The following is a 22634-nucleotide window of genomic DNA, read 5'->3' on the forward strand; positions in this document are numbered from 1 at the left end:
GTATTTTTGTCAACATATCTTACCTTAGCTGCAGCCCAATGAGGCTATTAAAACAACAGTGTTGCATAAATATTTAAAATCACATATAATTCTAAAACTTTATCAAATGAAAGGCTATATAGGGACCTCAAGGGTCTCCAAAATCCTTTGCTTATAATTTTTCATGCCAGAATCTGGTCCCTCTTCCATGATGATCATACATATAATTACTGATCAGTATCAGACATATATACAGTAGCACTTGGTAATCAACTAACAGTTATACTGGTAAAGATTCTCAATCATCCAGGTCATAGTAAAAAAAAAAAAAAAAAAGCTTCCTGGATGGGAAGAGAAACGTCTTCAAACCTGGAAATAAAGTCCAGTGGATTGTTTTTTTTATATATATATACTTTTTTAGAATAACAGTTATACTGTAAACAGATTCTTCTACCTGAACTCTGGATCTCTGAATCCCCTCTAGTCATAATTGCCAACCTGGTTCCTTCCCTCATTATTCTCTTTTTGCCTCAACAGACAGACTAGGTTGACGTCCTTATTTTGGAAGGCCTGTCATTTCCATCCTTTATGTTCAATATGTGTTGAACAGTGCTATATGTTTTCTCTACCTCAATTGATCTTAATTCTAAAATGCTTTTTTAACTCATTTTATAGAGCTTACTTCATCAAGTTCTAGATGCTGATCGCTGTTGCTAATGTTCTGCAACAAACCTAAGAGGCCTTCACTGAAGAGTTGCATCTAAGTTGAGGTTACATCACATGTAGGGGAACTTTACTAATTAAGTTCTAAATGCTACAAGTTGTACAAGATCTTTTGTAGGGGTATTAGTGTAAAAAATACAAATGCAACCATACATTTTTACCATTTTAAAAGTAAAAAAAAAAAATATGATCATTTACTTTCCATGATAATTCAAACTGATTGGTGTTATTAACAAATAAGTCAATGTACTAATTTGTGTGGTTTATATATCAACAAAATGCAGAAAAAGAAATATGTCTGCAGGCCAATGTTCAATGTTGAACTTAAATGTTAATATTATTGTAAATATTGACAATAAAAAATGATATCATATTTGTATGTTTAAACTCTAAATATTGCTTAACCTTAGCTGAGTGTATTAAAAGAATATGTTTAGCTAAATTGGGAAGAGCGACATTCTTATCAGAAATGATCCAAAGAGGAGAGAAATCCTGATTTCTCTGTGATCTGTGTGTTTGCTGCTCCAAGAAACTCCATCAGCATCAGTGATCAATGCAGCAGCCTACCTGCCCTCCATGGGAAGCGGTGTCCCATTTCTGATGCTTTATCCTGCTGCTCCCGCTGCTGGGACAGAGAGAACAAGGAGAGGTTTGTTCCTACTGCTGAAGAATCCCCCTTCTTCAGACAACAGAAACCCACCACCAACCCATGGTGGTGGAACCATCCCCTCCATGCAGTAAACAAAACAAAAAAAACAGCAAATACTAGCCAGGGTTTTAAGTTATTTTAGGGGGTTTATGTGGGTGGGTGTTTTTGTTCAACCAACAGCTCAATCAATGAATGGATTATAAAATGGTGAAAAAATGTTAGTTATACTCTCCGCTTTCAAGATTCTACATTTTCTGTATTAATATTTTCTTTTAGATATCACTAGAAACAAAAAGGAAAATAAATTTTTTCCAACAATTACATTTTAAAATATGACATAAAGCTGTTAGACTGTCACTGTTAAAGGATTAGTAAATAAAACCCCTAATACACAATAAAAAGTATTTAATTTACCAACATCAAAAGGGATTTCAAGTATTTTTTATTTTTTTATATTGAATAACTTACTTATTTAAAACATCCCAGTTTGAAACGTTCACTCCCTCACTACCCCTGGAAAGATGCGCTGAAATAGAAAAAAAAACATCATTATCTACTACGAGGCATAAATAAAAGAAAAAATAGTTTTTAAAAGATAATTTTATATTCAAAAAAATACTGAGATGCGGCTTGAGTTCACAGATTTTAATTTCTATATTTTTCAGTCGCTGCTTCCAGCTGCAGGTGAGACTCACCTTGATAAATGAGGATCACACACACAGTTATTAATGAATGAAACAGCCTCTTCCAGCTGCGTAGGAATAAATCGGGATCCATTGATCCGGTAAGTAGATCAGTCGGGTTTGGACAGCATCACCTGGTAAAAACCCTCCGACTGGACTCCACGCGGCGCTCCATCGGCTCCTGCATGAGCGGCCCGCCGCGCGCCTCAAGAGCCGCTGCACCTGCTCATTAACATAATATATGCGCGCGTGGGCGGGGCCAAGTCTGAACTGCAGTTATCAAACAACCTTGATGGAAAATGTCATCTGCGTTCATAAATATCACTTTATTATACGATGTGTTTATTTGTTTCTATAACCTTACTAATAAACTCTTTACAAAGTTCAAAATTATCTCAGCTATTCTTTTTATGTGCTTAGAATGACAGGCAGTGCCACCTAGTGGTCAATTAATTAACACTTAATGCAATAATTCAACTGGAAATTCATCTGATTGTTGAATAAAGTATCTGGGGCTATAGTGCCATAAAACCACATACAAATTAATGTAAATAAAACCTTAACATTTATCATTAAACTACACGGATCTATAACATATTCAGTTTTCTTGACATTTATTAAAAATATGTCTAAATGCTTAAGTTAATTATGAAATAAAACAGACAGACAGATACATTTCAACATCTAATTTTGCATTTGGGTCAGGTATTTTTAAAATGTAAATAATACTGTTGGCCCCTATATATTTTTTTTACACATAAAAGATGTTTCAAATTAAATTTCTCTTTTTCTAAGGTAAGTGAATGAAATAACAAAAAAAAAAAAAACTATGGTAAATAATAAAATTAATTATCTGCTAAATACATATATTTTTCGGAAGCCGTGGATTTTTTTTTTATCTGTTATTTTATCTGTTTCTTACACAATTGCTAACCCAAACCACCCAGAATCTGTGCAACCAATATGGCAAAGTTTAGGTATGTCGTATTTTCAAGCATTATTGTCTTTCCTTTTTTGTTTGATGACGTTCCATCTGACTTGACCCTTTTAAGATCTAAATGGTAACAGAAACCTCAGAAGTTACGCTTATAATATTACCAGCGTGACCCCAGTGTCAGCGGGGGCAAAGACCTGAATTTGCATGTGAAAGTGTGGATTTCGACAGAGGAAACACTTCCTGTGACGGTCAGTCTGTCTGCCTGTCTGGGTAAAAAGGCCTTTGACTGACTGAAGCCCTTAGAGACCTCTCAGGCATTGTGTGGCCGAGCCAGGAGGTGTCTGCTTTCATAAATGAAAAGGACCTGAGCAGAGCAGCCAGGGTGCAGAGAGGAATGAGAAAATCTGGCGGCAACATTAAAAAGAGACTGAGAAGTATTCTGCCTTTTAATCTTGTAAACATAGATTTATTTCGTACCTTCATCAACCTTCAACATCTACTTACTAAAGTCTGATTGTGTGTTTGCATTTCAAGAGAAAATATAAAAAGCATTGTTGGGAAGATAGTAAACCCATATTAGCAGACAAAAAACATGTTGAACTCAATTGATTGTTTTAATATTTCAGTAATAAAACCAATCTAGATTATGTAGATAAGTCTGATTTACCAAGGATCACTGCAACCCATTTTTCTTCCAAATTCATCTCTATTTTGCACTTGGTTCTAATTAATTTCCTGTAATTTAGAGTTTATCAAACCTGCATGTTTCATCTAAGTCCTTGTTTTAACCGGATTTGAATAGATTTATCTAAAAACAAATTCAGCATTCTGCAAGTTAAATCCAGCGTGTTAAAGCAGGTAAACATGCAAGTTGCAGTGTGCAAAGGAACAAAAATTCAGAAATAGCTTGTGTTAAGATTTAAATTGGCTTTTCTTTCCTGGAACAGAAACCTCTAGATTAAGGTGTGAAAGATAGTCAATCTGGTTCTTTTGCATTAAGCATTGTTTCAGAATAAAGATTTGATGCAGTTCTAAGACAAGGTCTCACTACCTGAAAAAGATGACCTTGTTAAAACACCAAACTGTATGTGCTTTCCTTAGAAACTGAGGCACTCATCCTCACTGGATTCAGCATTATAGATGTTGCTGGATTGCAGCAGAATTGGAACTAAGTTTGTTTTTTATTTATCTGTGCTTCACCTATTATACAATAATATGAAATGCAGTTCGTGATTTTTCTGTCTTTCCCCTTTAAACTTATTGCAAGGGTTTTAAATATGAAAAAGGCTATATCAAACCCTTTTTTAAAATAAAATACACATTTCCTGTGTTTCAGCTTGCAGTTTATTGGCACATTACATTATCCTCCAAGATCAGATTTGAGAAGTTGGGGTAAAGTAAACTCATTCCAGTTCTCCTCTTCTCCACAAGTACTGTTACAACCTTAGCATTGACAAAAACATAAAGTCCTATATAGTAATACTACATGCTGCAAAGATGAAGAAGCCAAAATGAAGAAGTCGGGTACCATCCTGTCGCACCAGCTTTACGATCTTTTCTCTTTATGACTTACTTGGACAACAGTTGAAATTTTCATCCATATTTGAGGCTTGGGAATGCATGGATATCTGCCCAGTTGGGAGCCCTAGTCTAAGGTGCACAGGTCATACTGAGAGTGTGTTCCGGTTGCAGATGACACTTAAACTCTGACTTTGGAATAAACTACGCTAACGCTACAACAACGTTCTAATTCCCACTTGGAAAGTAAAAGAGGTTGGAAATTTCCAGTACCAACAACAGTTGGAACATGTGGAAAGGCTGACTGGATCGAATATGGCAGCTACTTTAAAACATGTTTATTTTACAAGACCCTTTTAAAATTGAGTTTAAAACTTGTATTAAATGTAGGGGTTGCATCTGTAAACTTAAATAAAAAAGTGATTTGTGCATGTGGAGAGTAGAGCTTAAATCAAGGTACTTGGAGTAATGGCTACTCGGGAGGTTCAAACTAGACCTTGCCATACTTCCCTGATTGGACTGATGTGATGTCATATCAGCTTTTCTTTTGCATTTGTTCTCGGATGGCCAATGTTTTAATTTTAGCAGCAAGGTAAAATCATTTTGTTTAGAGTTAAAACAGTGTTGCTATGCAATGCTCATCTGACAGTTGGCTGCTACTGCTGCTTCTTCGGCCCCAAAGAGCCTCCTGACACATGCATTCGTTTTTCAATACATCATCATAAAAATCTGTCTCAAAAAGTCTGAAAAAAAGATTTAACATAAACCGATTTATTATTGCAGGTCTGTATCAACCAGATTTTCCATCTGTGCAAGTTTCATTATTTCATGGACTTAAACCAACTAAGCATGCAAAGCTTGCATGTTTACCCAACTTCTATCCAATTTGCAGTCCAGCTAAGCATTTTGTTTTGTTTGTTTTTTTACAAACTGTACACAAAGATAATCAACATAAAAACAGGTGCAATGAAAAAAACATTCAGTGTGAGGAATTTAACAAAGACTCAAAGAATTAACCAAAAAAGAGCAGATGAATGTGAACTTTTAGAGATCAACAAGGAAACACTTTGATACACAAGTTAATATAAGGATAAAAATAGCTCATAAGCCCCCAGCTATTCTGAAATGACACCATTTCAGCACCGAAATCTCTCCCATTTAAACTGTAAGCTAAGAGAGCAGGATGAAGATTAGCAATCTCAAGATAGTAAAATTTGATTAGTATAACCGATATGATCAAGTCAAAACACAATGTGATCATTCAAGCTCAAAGGCTTCCAAACAGTATGATGTTTTTTTTAGAAATGTAGCCTTATATACAGATTTTCCACAAGGGGCAGCCCTAAAATTTTAGATGGTTTTCAGACATCTGTCAGATCAGTTTGTGAGAGTTACTCCTTCCAGCAGAATCTATGTGATGTCAGAGTTTTTTCTAGTGTCAGCAGGAAAAGTCAGCAAAAAGTAAACACTGACCTGACACGACTAAGTGAAACCTGTGTTTCTTAAATAAATAAAAACACATTTCAAAAGACAACACAAGATAAATAAGCTCTCGTGTGAAAAGTAGGTTCAGCGTGTGTTTGTTAATGTTGAGATCTTTGGATTGAGTCCTGAAAACTCCTCCGCTCGCAGCGTTATCTAGCCCTGTGGTTGGCTAGCAGGAGGTCTTTGTCTTTGCAGGTGAGGCACAGTTTGAGGTTCCTGAGGGAGCCGCCAGCTGTGTAAAACGCCCAAACACCCATCAGAAACATTATGATGTAGGTGGGAACCAGGCTGGAAACGTACTGTGGGTTCTGGAAAGTCTGCGGGGAACAAATTTTAAAAATGATCACATTATTGTTCTTTAATAGGTAAACATTTTTTTAAAGTTAAGAGTCGTAGATGTTGCCAACAGATGTTTACAAAACAAAGCAAAAATTATAAAATTATATGTGAATCTAGTCATTGTTTCTTGCATGAAATGATCTCAAACGCACAAAGAATTACCAACTTCATTACTTAATTTTCTCTTTTTGGACTTTCTGAACATATTAAGCTTCTAGTCAGATGACTTTATGCTATAAGTAACATTTTAATTTATCGCATTAAATAACAAAGGCAAAGACAACAAATAAGATAAGCTGTCTAGCCCTCAACTGACAATAATGATTGGATGTCGTTTAAAAATGCCAAAAGTTTGCCGGTTTTAGGCTTCGAAGATCAAATAAAGCTCACCAATACTTTGATAGTACACCCCATACAAAAAATATAAAAGACTAAGCACAAACCAAATCCTAGTAAATATAGCTGACAGCAAGTCTTATTTAAGGTGTAATCATAGAGAGGATATCTCTTAGTCTATTTCCTTTGGGCAGAAGAAAGTCACTCACCAAGCAGGAAACGACAAGATGACTGACGACCACAGCAGCAACAACCAACCAGCGCTGCTTCTCACATCCATCGAAGAAGACGACACCCCAGAACATGTGAAGCAAGATGATGGCCATCGTCATGAAGGCTAAAGTAAGGAATTTTAAAAAGATGAATATCTGAAGAAATACACTTCAAAATCGTATTTCTCCAAATCTTTAGCTTATCAAAAATGGAAGTTTTGTTTATTTTTTTTTTACAATGGTATTTTTTGATACAGTTCATTTAAAACGTTTCTGTAACAAAACAAAAAGCCTGAATGTCTCCATTTGAACACAGGTTTGTAATGTGAAGAACGGTTTTATTGTCTTCCGTTTATGAAGTAAGAGTTCAATATGTGCATTTGAATGCATTGTACAGGAATACCAGTATCAAAAAAAATAAATAAATAAAAAACATTTTAAAAAGGCTTATTTAGGAACCAATACCTGAGGAGAGGAAGTAGTGTTGAGAGTCACCATGGATACCCACAGTCCCCGGTCCCACAGAATCAGCGAGTATGTTGACCACAGAGAACGCTCCGCTCATAAAGCCAAAGCCAAGGCCCGACACTGAGGCAGACAATGATAACACTTGAAAAGCTCTGATGAAATCAAGACTTTTCTATGTCAAACAGCTTTATATTATATTAAGATATTTAATTAAAAATTTAACCAAAACTAAAAGTGTATAAATATGTTTGGAAAAGCTAATCCATACCATAAGCAAGCTGTCGTATGGAGATTGGCATAGTTTCCTCTTGACTCAGAGCAAGGAGGCCTTCATTTGCTTTCCTGCAGAGGTAAAAAAAATGTTTTATCTCATTTTGTGTTCTATAAAGAGATAGCTAATGAGAAAAAATGTCAATGAATGATTGCTTAGACGTTAACAATAAAAAAAGGAGATACAAATTTCATAAATAAGTTTGTAAACATGATAAGAACTATGGACAAGTTTTCCTAATGAATCAAGTGTAAAGTTTTATTTAATGAAAACCAGAAACGGTGAACAACATCAGCAACAGTGAAGCGGCTTACTTGAGGAGTTTGTAGTAGGCGAAGCGGAATGTTTCCTGCAGCAGGACCGACAGCACCACGCCAAAGATGAGCAGGCCCTTCTGCTGCGAAGCGCTCTCTTTATTACTGATCTGAACCGAGATGAACCACACCAGCGAGGCCAGCAGCAGCGACACCAGCCAAAAAAAGGCTCTAAAATGAAAACAAAAGCAAACAAAAATGGACATTGAGAAAAGTTAAAGTACGTCTGTCATTTAACAATTCTGTTAACAGTTATATCTACTCTTACTTTATTGGGAAAAGATCATTTACTTCTAGTGTTTTCCATTTCAAGCAGCAAGGCAGAATGTCGAAGTTACCAACATACCGTCAGCTGGCTAAAAAGTATGGATCCCATTTGCAGTATATTTTATTCCAAAGCCTAAAGGAACTAAGCTTATAGCAAATGACAGTGTGAAACATAAGATTACATCCTCCTGCCCTTAGAGGATGGTACAGAGGCTTCTATATGCTGAAATATTAAAGGAAAATCTCCAATATCTAAAGCTTACAAAGTGATAAGTTCCAAGCAGCAATGGCTCTAAGCAAAGACCACTGATACCAGGGCTGAAACAATTAATCCATTATTTAAATAATCATCAACTAATTTAATAATTGATTAATCATTATCTGAAGTACAGAGACTTAAAAACCATGCCTTTAGCTTATAGAGCAACCCACTCAGAGCAGTAATCATGCCAATTGTAAAAACAAACATAAAAATTTGGCATTTAATAATAAAACTAATTTCTTAGTCCGTCAGTATGCTCTTTCCAAAACTCCTCAAGTGCAAACGTTTTAGTTTCACTCGGTTTTATTCTGTAAAAAATCTTCTTTAAGGATATTTTGCTCTCCGATTATTAATCAAAAAAAAAAAAACAATAAGCAGAATAATCAACTAGCAGATTAATCTTCAGTTGCATCCCTAACTTATACAATAACATTTCAGGCCCACAGACATTGTCACAAATCATACTTTTCTAACACCTTAGCAGATTTAAAGAATTTCTGCTCATTTTTCTTTCAAAAACAAATCAAGCTTAGTTGCATTGGATGACTGAGCCTGATCTGTTAAACTAATGGATTAATTTAGGCTTCACACATGAACAGAACTTGATCAAAAACACTCCATTGGAGCTATGGTGTTATCATTACGGTGGTCCTCCTGGAAGATCACGTTTTACTCTTTTGACTACTCCAAACGCTCCAAACACTTTTGCCTTCAATTTAAAGCCGTCCATCTTCAAATCAACTCTGACTTCCACAGCATGACACTGTCATTACGATACTTCACTACTGGGTGATATAGAGTTTCAGTTTTCTATCAATGTTTTGTTGTTGTTGTTTTTTTCATAAGACCAGTAAGTTAATTTTTTGTTTTATCTGATTAGTTCACATTTTTCCCCAGATATTTGCTATATACCCCACAGGGCTTCAAGCAAACCGTAAACGTGTCTACCGTATTTATTTTGCTACTCTACAATCAAGACAGGATTTGTATCAACAAATTTAATAAGTGAGCCGTGGCTCTTGCTCTTCGTCTTTTCTGCTTCTCTGTCCGACCATTTAGTGAAGTTGGCCGGTCATTCTTTGACAAGTTTGGGAAAATTCTGACTGCAAGCCAAAAGGAACCATCAGAAGTAAAATATAAAAACACAATAGAAATCAGCTGGTCGAAAAAAAAGCAGAATTATATTTAATCCCGTGACCTTTTTGTTGTCGTCATGGTTATGTATTCTGACTGTGCCAGTGATGCTATTTGTTAAGATAATAACTCACTTATTATTATTTTAAACAAAGGGTTTTTAACCTGAGTAATTGAGACTCAGCGTCCTGCACATTTTAGGCCTTTCTTTACCTCTACAAACCATTTTTTTTTAAAGAGTGAGCACTTCATGGTGTTAACCAGATTATCCAATTACTTATTTCAGATGTGCTGGAGCAGGACAGATCTAATCCATGTTGTTTAACATCCATACAACATACTTTTCTTATTGGTGTCTAAATTCAGTCCTCGGATGCTCTACATCAGAGGTCACAGATTAGTGGAATCCGATCTGGATCCAGACCCAACTTCTGGCTATTCCGGACCCAACCTGACTTAAAACATTTATAAATTACCACATGTTGTCAGAGGGCAGTGTCTAACTTCACGTGCGCTGCTTCTCTTGTTTGTACGGTAAAGCCCTCGGGGACCAGGCTACACGTGATGCATATTAGCCAATGAGCTGTGCCAATCAGGGCAGTAGCCACAAGCTACTTTTAGTTAGCAGGCAAACCCTGTGGCAACCTGGTCGATGGGTAACGCTGATGAGAAAAAGTGAGAGAAAGTGTGAAATATGAAACGGTGTGCTCAAAGATGACCCTGGACATTTTTAGTATGTTTAGCTCAACCTGTTGCTGTTAAGCAAGTTTCTCCACTATGACCAAATCAAAAATAAATATCTATCCAGGCTCAAAATGAGCACCTTGATATGTGCTTTAGAATGGCTTTGTCGCCATTCAAACCCAGGTTTAAAGCCTTGCAGGGCAGCCTAAAGCCCACTGCTCTAGTTAAGCCATAAAAAACAAAAACAAAAAACAAACAAACGGCCAGTTCAGGTGTTTTATACAAAATCTGAAACAGGAAATTGTCTATTTACCAAATTGAACGATTGTTGTTCTCTACTTCAAAAAAAAACTTTAGATTTTAATATGGAAAACATTTTCTAATTTTTTTATTTTTATTTTTTTTAAATGTAAAAATACAATGTATAACATGAATGCATAAAAACCTAATTTTATTTCTGCATCAAATTCCGTTTAAAGTAACAGATTATAGTTAAAAATATTTTTCTTTATTCGAACCCTGCTGATTTTTAATTGGTGACCCCTGCCCTACATGTTTCACATTTGATCCAAAACATTTAATAGAAATGAATGGATCATTAGAGGGCCTGGAGAACTGGATTATTTACTGATTAAACAACTTATTTTACTCCATTTAATCAGAAAAAATATATATATTGAAAACATTGAAACTTGATGATTGAAATAGCACACGGATTATTTTTATGCAGTGAAAGTAGCTCATATAAACATTGACGAAAACCAGAGAGAGGCGTGATTCCAATTTCGGACACACTGATAGCTAGTTTTGTACCTGCTAAATACCTGGTGTTTGTTCTGGGTTTTCTATTTTGTTCTTGCTTTCAAGATTTAAGTATAATCACAACAGACGCTTGGTGGCAGGTTTTATGCTAGTATGGGAGAATACATGGAAGAAAATGTGTATTTGTGTTTAACGGAAAATTCAACGTAAGCTACCATTAGCAGCTAACAAGAGCTAGCCGGCTAACAAAGATTGTATTTCTTTCGTATAACTGTCAGAAACCATCTATTTGAAATATTTCTCCAACAGGGACATCAGCTGACATCAGTTCAAGCCTAAGACAATCTATTTTCTCACCCTGCTATGAGGAAAATGACCCTCAGCGGCTCCCGGGCGATGGTAAACAGGAACAGGGAGATGGCTGGGCCGAAGGCGATGAATGTGCAGCCGAAAAACACCGCTGCCGTCATGTTGCTTCGTTAAATGGTGGCTCCAGTGGCTCTTAAATTGGTTCAGTTTTGTCAACGGTTAAAGTAAAGGTTTTTGTTTTATTACCACTAAACAGGCTCTTCTGATCACTACATCTCCTTCATATTTTCACTTCAGTGTATCACAGGATTCTCGTGACGTTAGTCTCACGTGACTTGTGAGGAACCGGAAGACTTTTGTAACATGAATAATCATAGGCATATATGTCTATGTGAATATCTACACAACTATTTGAAATACAAACCTAAAGCCTACATTGGAATATAAATATTCATTGACACACAAACCAAGAGAAAAATATTCTTGAACTATGCAAAAATGACAGAAATCTTATTTTTGAGCACTGCTTATTTTTGAGCACAGCAGCCTACAGTGTTTCAATGAAATCTATGTTGACAAAATGAAGAAAATAAAATTTCCACAAACATGATTATATTTAGATTACGGTACTAAACTATGCAAAGTATTTGGCTGGTCAATATATATTTGCATGTTTTTGCTTCAAATGGTATTTCTACCTGTAGCTCTATAAAAAGTCAAGGTTTGTGAGATAGATATTTCCCGTCAACAGATTCTCCTATCTGAGCTGTCTCTTGAAGTATCTCTTTGCTTGATTTCTTCCACTATGCCCTTTATAGAGAATGGTTTCCCTACTCCTGATACAGAAAAAAGAAAAATCCCCACAGCATGGTGCTACCACCACCGTGCTCGATTGTAAGCTTGATATTAGTCTGGAGATGATCAGTGCTTCTTTTTCAGCTGAAATCATGCTTTGAATTCAGCCCAAAAGGTTCTGTTTTGGTATTATAGGTCCGGATAATTCTGTCTCTGCAGGTTTCATCATCTCTAAACCAAGTGTTTTTGCTAAATGTTAAGCTGTCATGTCTGTTTGGTCTCTCTACCATGAAGGCCTGCATTAGCAAAGGTCAACCTTCTCTTATCTCCAAAGAAAACATTGAAGCTCCATGTAAATAATCGTTGAGTTCTTGTTCACCTAAGAACGACAACAAGATGCTCTACTCCCTTTACTTATTTTTGCAAAGCAGCCATCTAGATGCTCTGCTGTTTACACATATTTTCCAAGTCCAAAGCGAATTTTACATTGGTTTTCTGGATGTTTTCAGAATTTCTTTTAAAGAAAGTTTAAACAAAATGGTTGTAGTATACTGGTCAGTATTGTAACAAAATGTGGAAATGGTAAAAGGTGGGAATATGTTTTGGCTTTGTATGTAAGTTAACTGCAAATAAAGAAGTTAGTCACTCATAAAATTATGTTGGATGTACTTCGAGGCAAAAATAAGTATTGGTCTAAATAAATGTAAAACTACAAAACCCATGTTTCTCCATGAATAGTGTCACCTGTTGCTTTCTAGTTTTCCATTTAGAAGACACAGGACATATAAAATTTGCTGTTTTTACTACTTTAGTTAGCAAATCAAGGAACAGCAGACACAATTCAAATTAAAAATGCATTCAATTATGTTGACAAGTTTAGAATAACTTCAATTGATCTAAGCCTCTGTCTCAAACATTTTCTTCCTTCCATCCATCCCGGCTTTATCTTCAATGTTCTTCCTCCAGTCCCCTGTCTGCTTCTCCTGAAACACAACGAAAAACAGCAGAATGACTCACACAAATCACCTCAAAGGGAAAAAAAAGAGAAAAATCATTGTTGATCATCTGCTGCACCCACCTCCTCCTTCACCTCCTTTTTCACCTGCCTCAGGTTGGCTCTCAGGTCTAAGGACACTTTATGTTTGGAGCCCAGCAGGGCAGCCAGCATTGCGTCTGCTGACATCCTCACTCTCCTCAGAGTGGGCTTCTTAAACCTGCCATTAAGATCCTGGACCTTCATCTTTAGATCATCGATCTGGCACAAATAAAACTCATTTAGGTGTGTGCTTAGCTGAAAACTTACAACCTACCCACGTTGCCCTCTCAACGCCAGCAGGGATCTGAACTATAGTTTGAACCTTTTGTTTCTTTGTCAAAAAAGCAGAATCAGGACATTTATTAAGTAAACAGCAAACCTCTTTGTTGGCTTTCTTGACTTTCATCTCCATGTCATATCGTTCTTCATCCACCAAATCGATTTGCTTGTGAAGTTGTCGACACAGCTCCTGGAGGTAGAGAGCTACAGTTAGCTTTGTGGTGAAAAACTACAGAAAATCAATTATCTGAATAATTCATGCTTCAAAGCCATTCCAAGTTTCCAGTATGTTCTAGCATTTTCTAACAGAACATAAAGATTTTGTTGGATAAATAAATAAAAAGGTTTCTTAACAATAACAAAAGATATCAATGAGAAACATATAGCCTTTGTACGAGATTTATGAACTCTAAGTGCGCTTATTGATCTGTTGTAAGGTAGGTATTTCTGAGGCTTGTATACCAGTTTATGACCTCTTCATCAATTTTAAACAGTCCTTTTTTGCCAGTCAAAGCATGTTAAAAATGTAGATGTCAGTGTCAGTGATAATGCAGATTTAGAACTGAGAAGGTCTGCTTGCATTCTTGTGGTACCGTTTCCAATCTGGCATTTCTTTAAATGTATTGTTATAGCAGTTTAATGTTGTTTTTTATCAGCTGTTCCCCAGGGTTTCTTAGAATCTCTAAATGTTTTTCTTTGGACTTTGGCTACTTTCTTATTAAGCCCTGGTCTGGTCATTGTATTGAATGATAAAATGCTGGGCAGTTTGTGCTTAGAAAATAGGAGGTGATTTAAAATAACAGAAAAAATAAGAAGTGATAGGTACCTAAAACAGTCTTGACAACATTAAGAAATGACAGCAAAGATCTGACACAGGATCTAGGAGATGTGTTGTCCCTCAGGTGTTTTTTATGGATTTACCTCAAGAAAAGTGAAGAAATTGTCTCTGGCTGCAGCAGAAAATTGAACATAGACCACAGATCTGCCAGCTTTACAATCTAAATTACCTTTTTGACCCTCAAATAAGAAAGCAAAGTCCCAAGAAAAACCCAGAGATTCTAAAAGTCTGTACAGATAATGATACATTTTAAAGATTTAAAGATTGCAGATTTTTGGGTGAATACCTGAATCTCCTGTGTGCATTGTGGAATGCAGAGGGAGGGACAGTTCTCCATCATGTACTTCATTTTTTCCTCCTCGGCTTCCCGAGCTTCCTCCTCCAGCATTTCTTTACCGATTTGGAGAAGCAAACTCTGAGAAGAGACGTAGAAGCAGACAGCTTGAACTGTTGAACTGGTGCACTTATTTACTACAGATTTTTGTCCTCATTTAGATTTATTCTCTTTTAAGTTTCATGTCATCCTGAATAATGTTCAGCAAATTCAACTAATCTAATAACAAATAAAGGTATTAATTTAAAAAAATACTTTAACCCCAAAGGGAAATTAAGCTTAATTCTTTTACCTCTAGTATATAAAACAAATACATTTGAAATAATGATTTTATAATAATATATTTATAATTATTGATTAATTAAAAAATTTAGCTTTCCAAACCAGTTTGGTCTCTCTAAAAAGTGTTTGACCTTCAAATATAAAGATGCATGCTTTGCAGCAATTACTAGTTTTTGTGATCAACCTTTTTATTTAGACCCTTGTTTTGACCCACTTGTTTTTAATTCAACCACTCTGAAAAGCTTTCTAGCTTGAACACCTTTTCTATGCCATTAATGGACCATCTGCTGGACTTCAGATTTTTTTTTTTTTTCATAGAGATCAGAGTTCATAGTTGCCTTAAGAGCTCCTCCAAGCACAGAAGCAACAAAACAAACCCAAACCACTATACTACCACCTCTATGTTTGACAGTCAGTATTATGCTAATTTCCTGAAACGCTTTTAGTTTTATTGCCGATATATTGAGACATACAGAATTTTTTTTTTTTTCAAAAAAGTCAGTGGGATTATGAAAATGATTTTTCTATTTTTATGGCAAATTTGAGGCAGCCATTTGTTTTGTTTTCAGTTATCATGAGGTTTCAGCCTTTTATTCTGAGGATGCATTTGGTCCAGTTTTGTTTTCGCTGTTGAATCATTTGCTCTAAGGCAACTAAAGCCTGCATCACGTCAGAAATGTATCGTTCTTTGACCTCCTGGGTGAGTAATTAATGCATTCCTGGACAAATTTAGGTCTTACCTCCCATGGGAAGATTCACCACCAATCCTTGGTTTCTCTATTTTTGGAAGTTGTTTTTTTTGGGCGAATTGTATTTTATCATGTTGTCAGGGTGGTTGGACACCTGTTTTCTTTTTCTTTTTACCCCTGAATAAATGAAAACCTACTGTAGAAAGGCTGCTTCTGAAATGTGCCCATTATCTTTTGCCTTTTGATAATCTGAAAGATTCTACTGAGAAATAATTTAAATTACTTTAAAATCTGTAAGAAAGCAAATACTTCTAGATTGCAACATGACAGAGTAAAGCGCAAATAGTACAAAAGTGCAGCTTAAATGTATATTATATGAAACATGTTCTCCCCCCCCCCCCACCCAAAATGGATACATTAAAGCACTTTTCCTATGCAAAGAGTTAAAAAGTAATTTAGTTAAAAAAACAAAAACAAAAGTAGCAGCTATTATAAATGACTATATCCAGCAATTAAAATTTATTTTTCTTAATAAAATCATATTAAACCTCTAAAGATCAAGCAGATTAACACCACTGTTGCGAAATACCTTGAGATGATTTTTGCGGCTTGGCGACATCTTCTTCCTTCCATTGAAAATACAAATATTAGGGAGTATTTGATTGATTTAATTAATCAGTGAAAATCAGTGAAAACACAATCCATAAGCAGTAACTTACTCAGCCATGTTCTCAGCAAATAATTCCCCCCTTGGATGAAAACAGAGATGAATGAATCTGCTACAGGTCTGGTCTCTTTATAGAAGCTGAGGTTAAGGGGTGGGCTTGTTTGAAATGAGGCAGGAGCAGTTGTCTGCAATCAAGGCCCAAGAGTCGGCTGCAGCAGCTGAGCCTGAAACAAACGCTTCAGGAATTTCCTTCTGGAAGCTTCTCTCCAAAACAGTGGAGCCTTAACAGATTTACTTTAATTTATTTGGTTTATTGGTTTTCTTTGGCTACAGTTTGAGGAAAAGGTGTTCAACAACTAATTGAAAAGGCATAACAATAGAGAGAAACGAACAGATTTAAAGTGACTGAAGTTGACAGAGTGGAGATGGAATGGATACAGAGGCCATTTGGGTATAAAACAGGAGCAAAAACAGGCAAAGGAAAAAATGAACATGAGCAGTAAAAGGGAGCTTTGCTGAGACCTAATTTGTAATTCCATCTTAAACATTTACCAGCAGGCAGTCAGAAAGACAAAACTTGTTCCCCTTTCTTGGTAAATCTACAATAAAACTGCAGCTGTGACAAACTTTGATGGATAAAGCAGGATTTTAGCTACAATAAAGAGATCTCTACATTAGGTGAATATCATCATAGGTGATCACAGTTGCATCCCTCAGGTCTTTTAATCAGGTCTCTGGAGGAATTTCTCTGCTAGACATTGTTTTTTAAGGTTTTACACATCTTACTTTTTTTTACTTTAAGAAATATATTGAAGGAAAGGCTGCCAGGTGTAAGAACAGAACTGAAAGTGGGTGAAAAATGAACTAAAATCCAAAGGAAAACTAAGATCTTCTGATTAATAATTTTAATTTAATATAATGAAGCTTGTCTGCATGTTATTAATGAGGGTGGTTTGATACTTGCACTGAAAGGCATTTTGTTCAAAGTCTATCAAAATCAAAGAGGAAGGGAAGCTGACAACTATATGCAACTGTAGCTGAACAAAAGCAAAAATTCAGCATTTTTTTCTTTATATTTACAGACCACATGAATAAACATTAAATTTGGCTAGTATAGCATTAGTTCAGCTCAGATCTTAACAGATATGCTTCACAGCAGTCTGTAGTAGTTAAAACGTTTACTATAAAATTTATATAAATGGCATAAGTTATAAAAATTGATTTTGAATGTTTAATTTAGTGGTTGATAAAAAAAAACACTGAACAAAGAGAGGAAGGAAAAGGAAAGGAAGGAAAATGATTGGAAAAGAAACCTGTCATTAAAAGGAGAGATTATTTGTATTAAAACCATGTCAGAGAGTGAGAGCTTTAGGGTGGCTGTGAGATGACCACAAAAAGCCTCCAAGTAGTTTGGAGCAGCTGTCACTTCTAAACTTGGAGGAAATGTTTTCCTCTTTCTTGTTGAGCAGCTGCTCTAGCAGCAACCTGGGAGGTGAGAGAAGATGAGCACAACTAAATATGTTCACAGACTGTTCTCTCTTGGTTGCAAGATAAATGGAAATAAAACATTTTGAACTTTCCCCAGTAGTTCTTTTTACTTTATAGTCCTTTATTGTTAACGTTAACCTCATAATATAAAATTGGATTATCTGATTTTTTTCAGTCAAATATATGATTCAATAAAATATGATTATATGATTGTTCCATCTAACTGTATGTATGTATCATTTAATAACAAACCAAATGCATCTGCAAATATATTGTCCAAATCTAAACACTTCCTCTGCATGGTTTGATGAAACTCCTGTATTATTTGTTTTCACATTAAATGTTTGTAACAGATTAAAGTCCTAATTTGATGTACTTGAACATTGTATTCAAGGATAAAACCTGATCTCTGTTATATCTTGGCTGGTTTCCTCTGACACATTTTGATAACTTTTAATTAGATGTTCCTTCAAAATATAACCCCTGAAACAGAAAACTTATTGTCCTCTTAGAACTTTACAAAATTGAAAAATCTTACTCATTTTCATTAAAATGGTGGGATATTTAAAAGTTCGATTTAAAATAAAAATTATTAAAAGGAACTATCATTATTATCCATTCAACCGTAAAACACATAAAGGCAGGGAATTTAATGGTGATAAATAGTGGTGATGGTGACCGGAAATGGTGAGTGTTGCACCTGATGGCAGCTCTTGTCAAGTACATCCCGCTGCAGCCTGCGGGAAGGCGGGGCTTGACATCAAGCCCCGCCCACATCAAGGACAGCCATATTGGAAATGCTGACGTAACAGGGCAGGGAATATATAAAGATATATGTAAAGATATGTTTTCATCTTAATTGTGAAAAGTTATCCCTCGAGCCCTGACGTAAATAGTCTGTAAATTTAAACAAAAACACGCCGCACAGTGCTGAGGCATCATTAGTGTGTTCAGCTTGAATCAGCATGTTTGAGTAGCAGGTCGACCGCCCCAATATGGCGGCCGTAATTCCTGCGCCGCGACAGCCAATGCGGGGTCTACTGATTTTTTTTTATTTTTTATTTTTTATTTTTTTATTTCACTTAAAGTCACACAACAATATATAAACAAACAAACAAACAAATAAATATGCCAGGGGGTATGTCACAATAAACAAGTACAGTTAGGAGAAAAAAAACAAGCAATTATACAAACCTATGCGCTGGGGAGTGTCATATATATATGTGTATGTATTATACAAATAAATATATCTTTTACAACATTAAGTTGTCTAGAATTTCTAGTTGGGAACAGATTGTTATGGTTTTTTGAGCTTTCTGATGAGAAGAAAGATGAATTGTATGAAAATATTGTTTGACTTCTATTAAATAAGCTTTAAAGTCCGTTTTTTTTTTTTTTTTTGAAATTTAAATTTATGCAAGTGAAATTTGGCCAACAAAAATAGAAGATTAATAAGGAAAGGTTTGGGAAACATTTTACTTTGCAGTTGAAAGCCAAATAAAATGTTTTTCCAATGAAGCTGAAAATTTTTCATAACATTTGAATTCACATAGTTGCAAAAGTGTAACCAAAACGTCTTAGAGTATGGACACAACCAAAACAAATGTGTTACAGTTTCTGGGAGAAGATCACAAAAAGTGCAGTTCACAGGAATATCAGGTTTAAACTTTTTTAGGTAGTCTTTTACAGGATAAATCCTGTTGGGGTTTATTGTTTATTGTTTATTTATTTGGATCCCCATTAGCTGTCAGTAATTTGACAGCTACTCTTCCTGGGGTCCCTTTAAAATTATACAGATACACATAACATTTCAAATGATCACATCATAAGAACCACGATACATTTCAAATTATATCACATTACAGTACAATATGTTACACAAATATTCATATATTAAGGCTATCAACAGTGTTTTTTTAAAAGTGATTTAAATGCACCTTTCGTAGTAGCAGTCGAGATGTTATGAGGCAGTTTGTTCCACAGAGTCACAGCTCTGAACAACACAGACCTGCACACTGCTTCTGTTCTCGGAATGGGTCGAGTCAAATGACCAGAAGCTGCCTGCCTGGTTGAATAATTGTGCTCATTTCTCACATAATGTAACAAACTGAACAAAAGAGAAGGTTTTCCACAAACAATAATATTTCTCAGGAAACACAAAACATTACATTTTAGTCTCTCCTCTACTCTGAGCCACGACAGACGCATATGCAGCTCAGCAGAGCTCTGAGTCCACACAGCGCAGTCCCAGTGCCAGCCTGGCCGCTCTGTTCTGTGCGGTTTGTAATTTAGCCAGATGTTTCTGAGCTGCACCTGACCACACCACAGAGCAGTAGTCCAGGTGAGACAGCACTAACGATTTAACCACCAAAATTCTAGAGGCTGAGGTCATGAAAGATCTAAATCTTTTAATACAAGACATATTTCTTCCCATATTTTTCACCACCATATCTATATGTTTTTCCCAGGATAGCTGCTCATCAAATGTTACTCCAAGTAGTTTCACCTCTTGAACCTGTTCTATGTCCATATCCTTTAGCACAATATCAAGTTTATCATCACATTTTTTATGCCTAGCTTTAAATAACATACACTTTGTCTTTGAAACATTCAAGGTTAGTCTGTTCTTATTAATCCAGGCAAGAAGCACCTGCAAATCCAACTGCAGTGTTTCTTTTAACTCTGATATCTTTTTTGCTGCAAAGTAAAGTGTAGAATCATCTGCATAAAGAGTTATGTTGCACCTTTTTAGGACAAATGGCATGTCATTAATAAAAATTGAGAAAAGCAATGGTCCTAGGCAACTGCCCTGTGGTACACCACACTGCATTTGTTGAGGTGATGAGAAGCTTCCATTAAAAAACACACATTGTGATCTAGATGTTAAATAGTTTTGTATCCATTTCAGAGGTGTGGCACCAAATCTGTATGCCGATAACTTTTCAAGTAACATTTGATGATGCACTAAATCAAATGCAGCACTAAAATCCAAAAACACTGCACCAACTATCAGTTTTTTGTCTATGCTAGACAACCAATTCTCCGTCATTTCTGTAAGGGCTGTACATGTCGAGTGATTTTCCCTATATGCATGCTGTGATTCAAAAATCAATTTGTTACAGTTTAAATATGTTGAAATCTGTCCAAAAACAACCTTTTCCAGCAATTTACTAAGTATAGGCAGAATACTAATGGGCCTACTATTGACTGCAGAGAGGCTAACATTGGTAGTTTTTGAAAGAGGAAGTATTTTAGCAGATTTCCACATTTGAGGGAAGACCCCTTCTGTCAAGTTTAGATTAAACAAATGGCAGACTGGTGAAGCTATCACACTTGCAGCCATTTTCAGTAATCTGCCATCAATCTCATCCATTCCTGATGGTTTGTTTTCATGTAAACTTAGAAGCAAACTTTTAACTTTATCTGTGCTTAACAATTTAAATGTGAAATGACAGTTTTTATTCTTAACAATCAAATCATTGATTATTTGAGATGAAGTGCCCAGATTGCTGTAACACTTTGTGTCATTCATTAACTTATATATTTTATCATAATAATATTTACCAAAATGGTCTGTAATATCTTTACCTTTTGTTAAAAAAAAGTCCATTCACTTCTAAAAATGCTGGTGTCTTAATTTTGCTTCTGCCCATTAACTCATTCAAGGTATTCCACAGTTGTTTACCATCATTTTTCTTTTGATCTATCGACTTTCTATAATCCCTTTTTTTCTTTCTATTGAGCATAGTCACTTTATTTCTCTCTTTACAATAAGCTTTCCATTTCACAGGAAATGCCACTTTGCCTAAAACACAGGCTTCTTTTTTCAGGGAGTCTCTATGTGCCATGCTCTGTCTAAGCTCATCATCAATCCATGGGGCTTTGTTTGCTCTTACTGTAAACTTTTTAAGTGGTGCATGCATGGTCTACTGATATTATATTATTATTTGAACTTCCGCACCAGCAAGTATTTGGTTATATTGCTTTTCTTAATCAACGCTGGAGATAGGCACGAGCAACCCCCGCGACCCCATGAGGGATTAAGCGGGTCAGAAATTTGATGGATACATTTTTTCTTAATCTGCGATGGACTAGGAATCTGTCCAGAATCCACTGCACCAGCCCTAACGACACCACTCTAGGGATAAGTGTGCGTGTATGATAATTATTGGATAGATAAATGTGTACTCAATGTAATGTACATTTGTCTCTAAACTACTAATTTAATTTACATTTTATGACATTTGTTTTTCATAGGGTTTGAGGATAGATAATTACATCTTCATAATAATTCCTTATTGCTGTTTATTTTAGACTGTTTGTTACTAATGTTATTTTAACATCTGAAAATTTAATAAAGATTTAAAAATAAAAAGGACATACCACGTGACAGACATACCATGTGACATAACACATTTTTTTGGCCATTTCTCTTGCCAGCGCCTAAAGGCAAGAGCGGTCAGCATTTCCAATATGGGATGGCAGTTAAGCTTACAGTGGGTAGAGGAGGTTCGACCAGACAGGGTGGTGATATGTACAGACTCTAAAGCAGTGTTAGAAAGTATCCAGGGAGAAGGAAATAATAGGAAAGAGTTAGTATTAGAAATTATGCATAGTTTATTTAGATTATATAGAGGTGGCATTAATGTCTGGTTCTGCTGGGTTCCAGCTCACGAAGGGGTTAAAGGAAATGAAAAAGCTGATAAATTAGCAAAAAGGGCTTTAGAAATGACAATGAAGATGATAATTCCTTTCGGGAAAGGGGAAGGGAAATCATGTATTAAAATGAAAGAAATAAAAGAATGGCAAAAAAGGTGGAAAGAAGATAAGAAAGGGAGAAAATTACATAAAGTGCAAAAGTCAGTACTAATTAGAAATATTGATGAGAGAAACA

General features: G+C 35.6%; 2 protein-coding genes and 1 long non-coding RNA gene across 3 annotated transcripts; all 3 read right to left on the reverse strand.

Annotated features, from left to right (window-relative positions):
- Nucleotides 1-1187: 1187 nt before the first annotated feature.
- On the reverse strand, nucleotides 1188-2228 carry LOC119798761. The gene is made up of 3 exons (XR_005282765.1): nucleotides 2047-2228; nucleotides 1820-1877; nucleotides 1188-1327 (listed from the first exon to the last, which is right to left on the reverse strand). It is a non-coding gene; the product is annotated as an uncharacterized LOC119798761 (long non-coding RNA).
- A 3012-nt stretch (nucleotides 2229-5240) lies between these two features.
- Nucleotides 5241-11672, reverse strand: aph1b (APH1B gamma secretase subunit). The gene is made up of 6 exons (XM_038268166.1): nucleotides 11381-11672; nucleotides 7915-8085; nucleotides 7598-7671; nucleotides 7327-7449; nucleotides 6859-6986; nucleotides 5241-6291 (listed from the first exon to the last, which is right to left on the reverse strand). Exons 1-6 carry the CDS (start codon nucleotides 11491-11493, stop codon nucleotides 6124-6126), a joined length of 777 nt encoding a protein of 258 aa, XP_038124094.1. The 5' UTR covers nucleotides 11494-11672; the 3' UTR covers nucleotides 5241-6123.
- Nucleotides 11673-12912: 1240 nt separating this feature from the next.
- On the reverse strand, nucleotides 12913-16426 carry LOC119771992 (troponin I, fast skeletal muscle-like). The gene is made up of 6 exons (XM_038268268.1): nucleotides 16305-16426; nucleotides 16175-16211; nucleotides 14567-14695; nucleotides 13543-13632; nucleotides 13206-13382; nucleotides 12913-13110 (listed from the first exon to the last, which is right to left on the reverse strand). The coding sequence occupies exons 1-6, from the start codon at nucleotides 16310-16312 to the stop codon at nucleotides 13024-13026; spliced, it is 528 nt and encodes a 175-aa protein (XP_038124196.1). The 5' UTR covers nucleotides 16313-16426; the 3' UTR covers nucleotides 12913-13023.
- Nucleotides 16427-22634: the final 6208 nt, after the last annotated feature.

The sequence above is a fragment of the Cyprinodon tularosa genome, unplaced genomic scaffold (assembly GCF_016077235.1).
Source record: "Cyprinodon tularosa strain WSP-4 unplaced genomic scaffold, ASM1607723v1 ctg100, whole genome shotgun sequence".
NCBI lineage: Eukaryota > Metazoa > Chordata > Actinopteri > Cyprinodontiformes > Cyprinodontidae > Cyprinodon > Cyprinodon tularosa.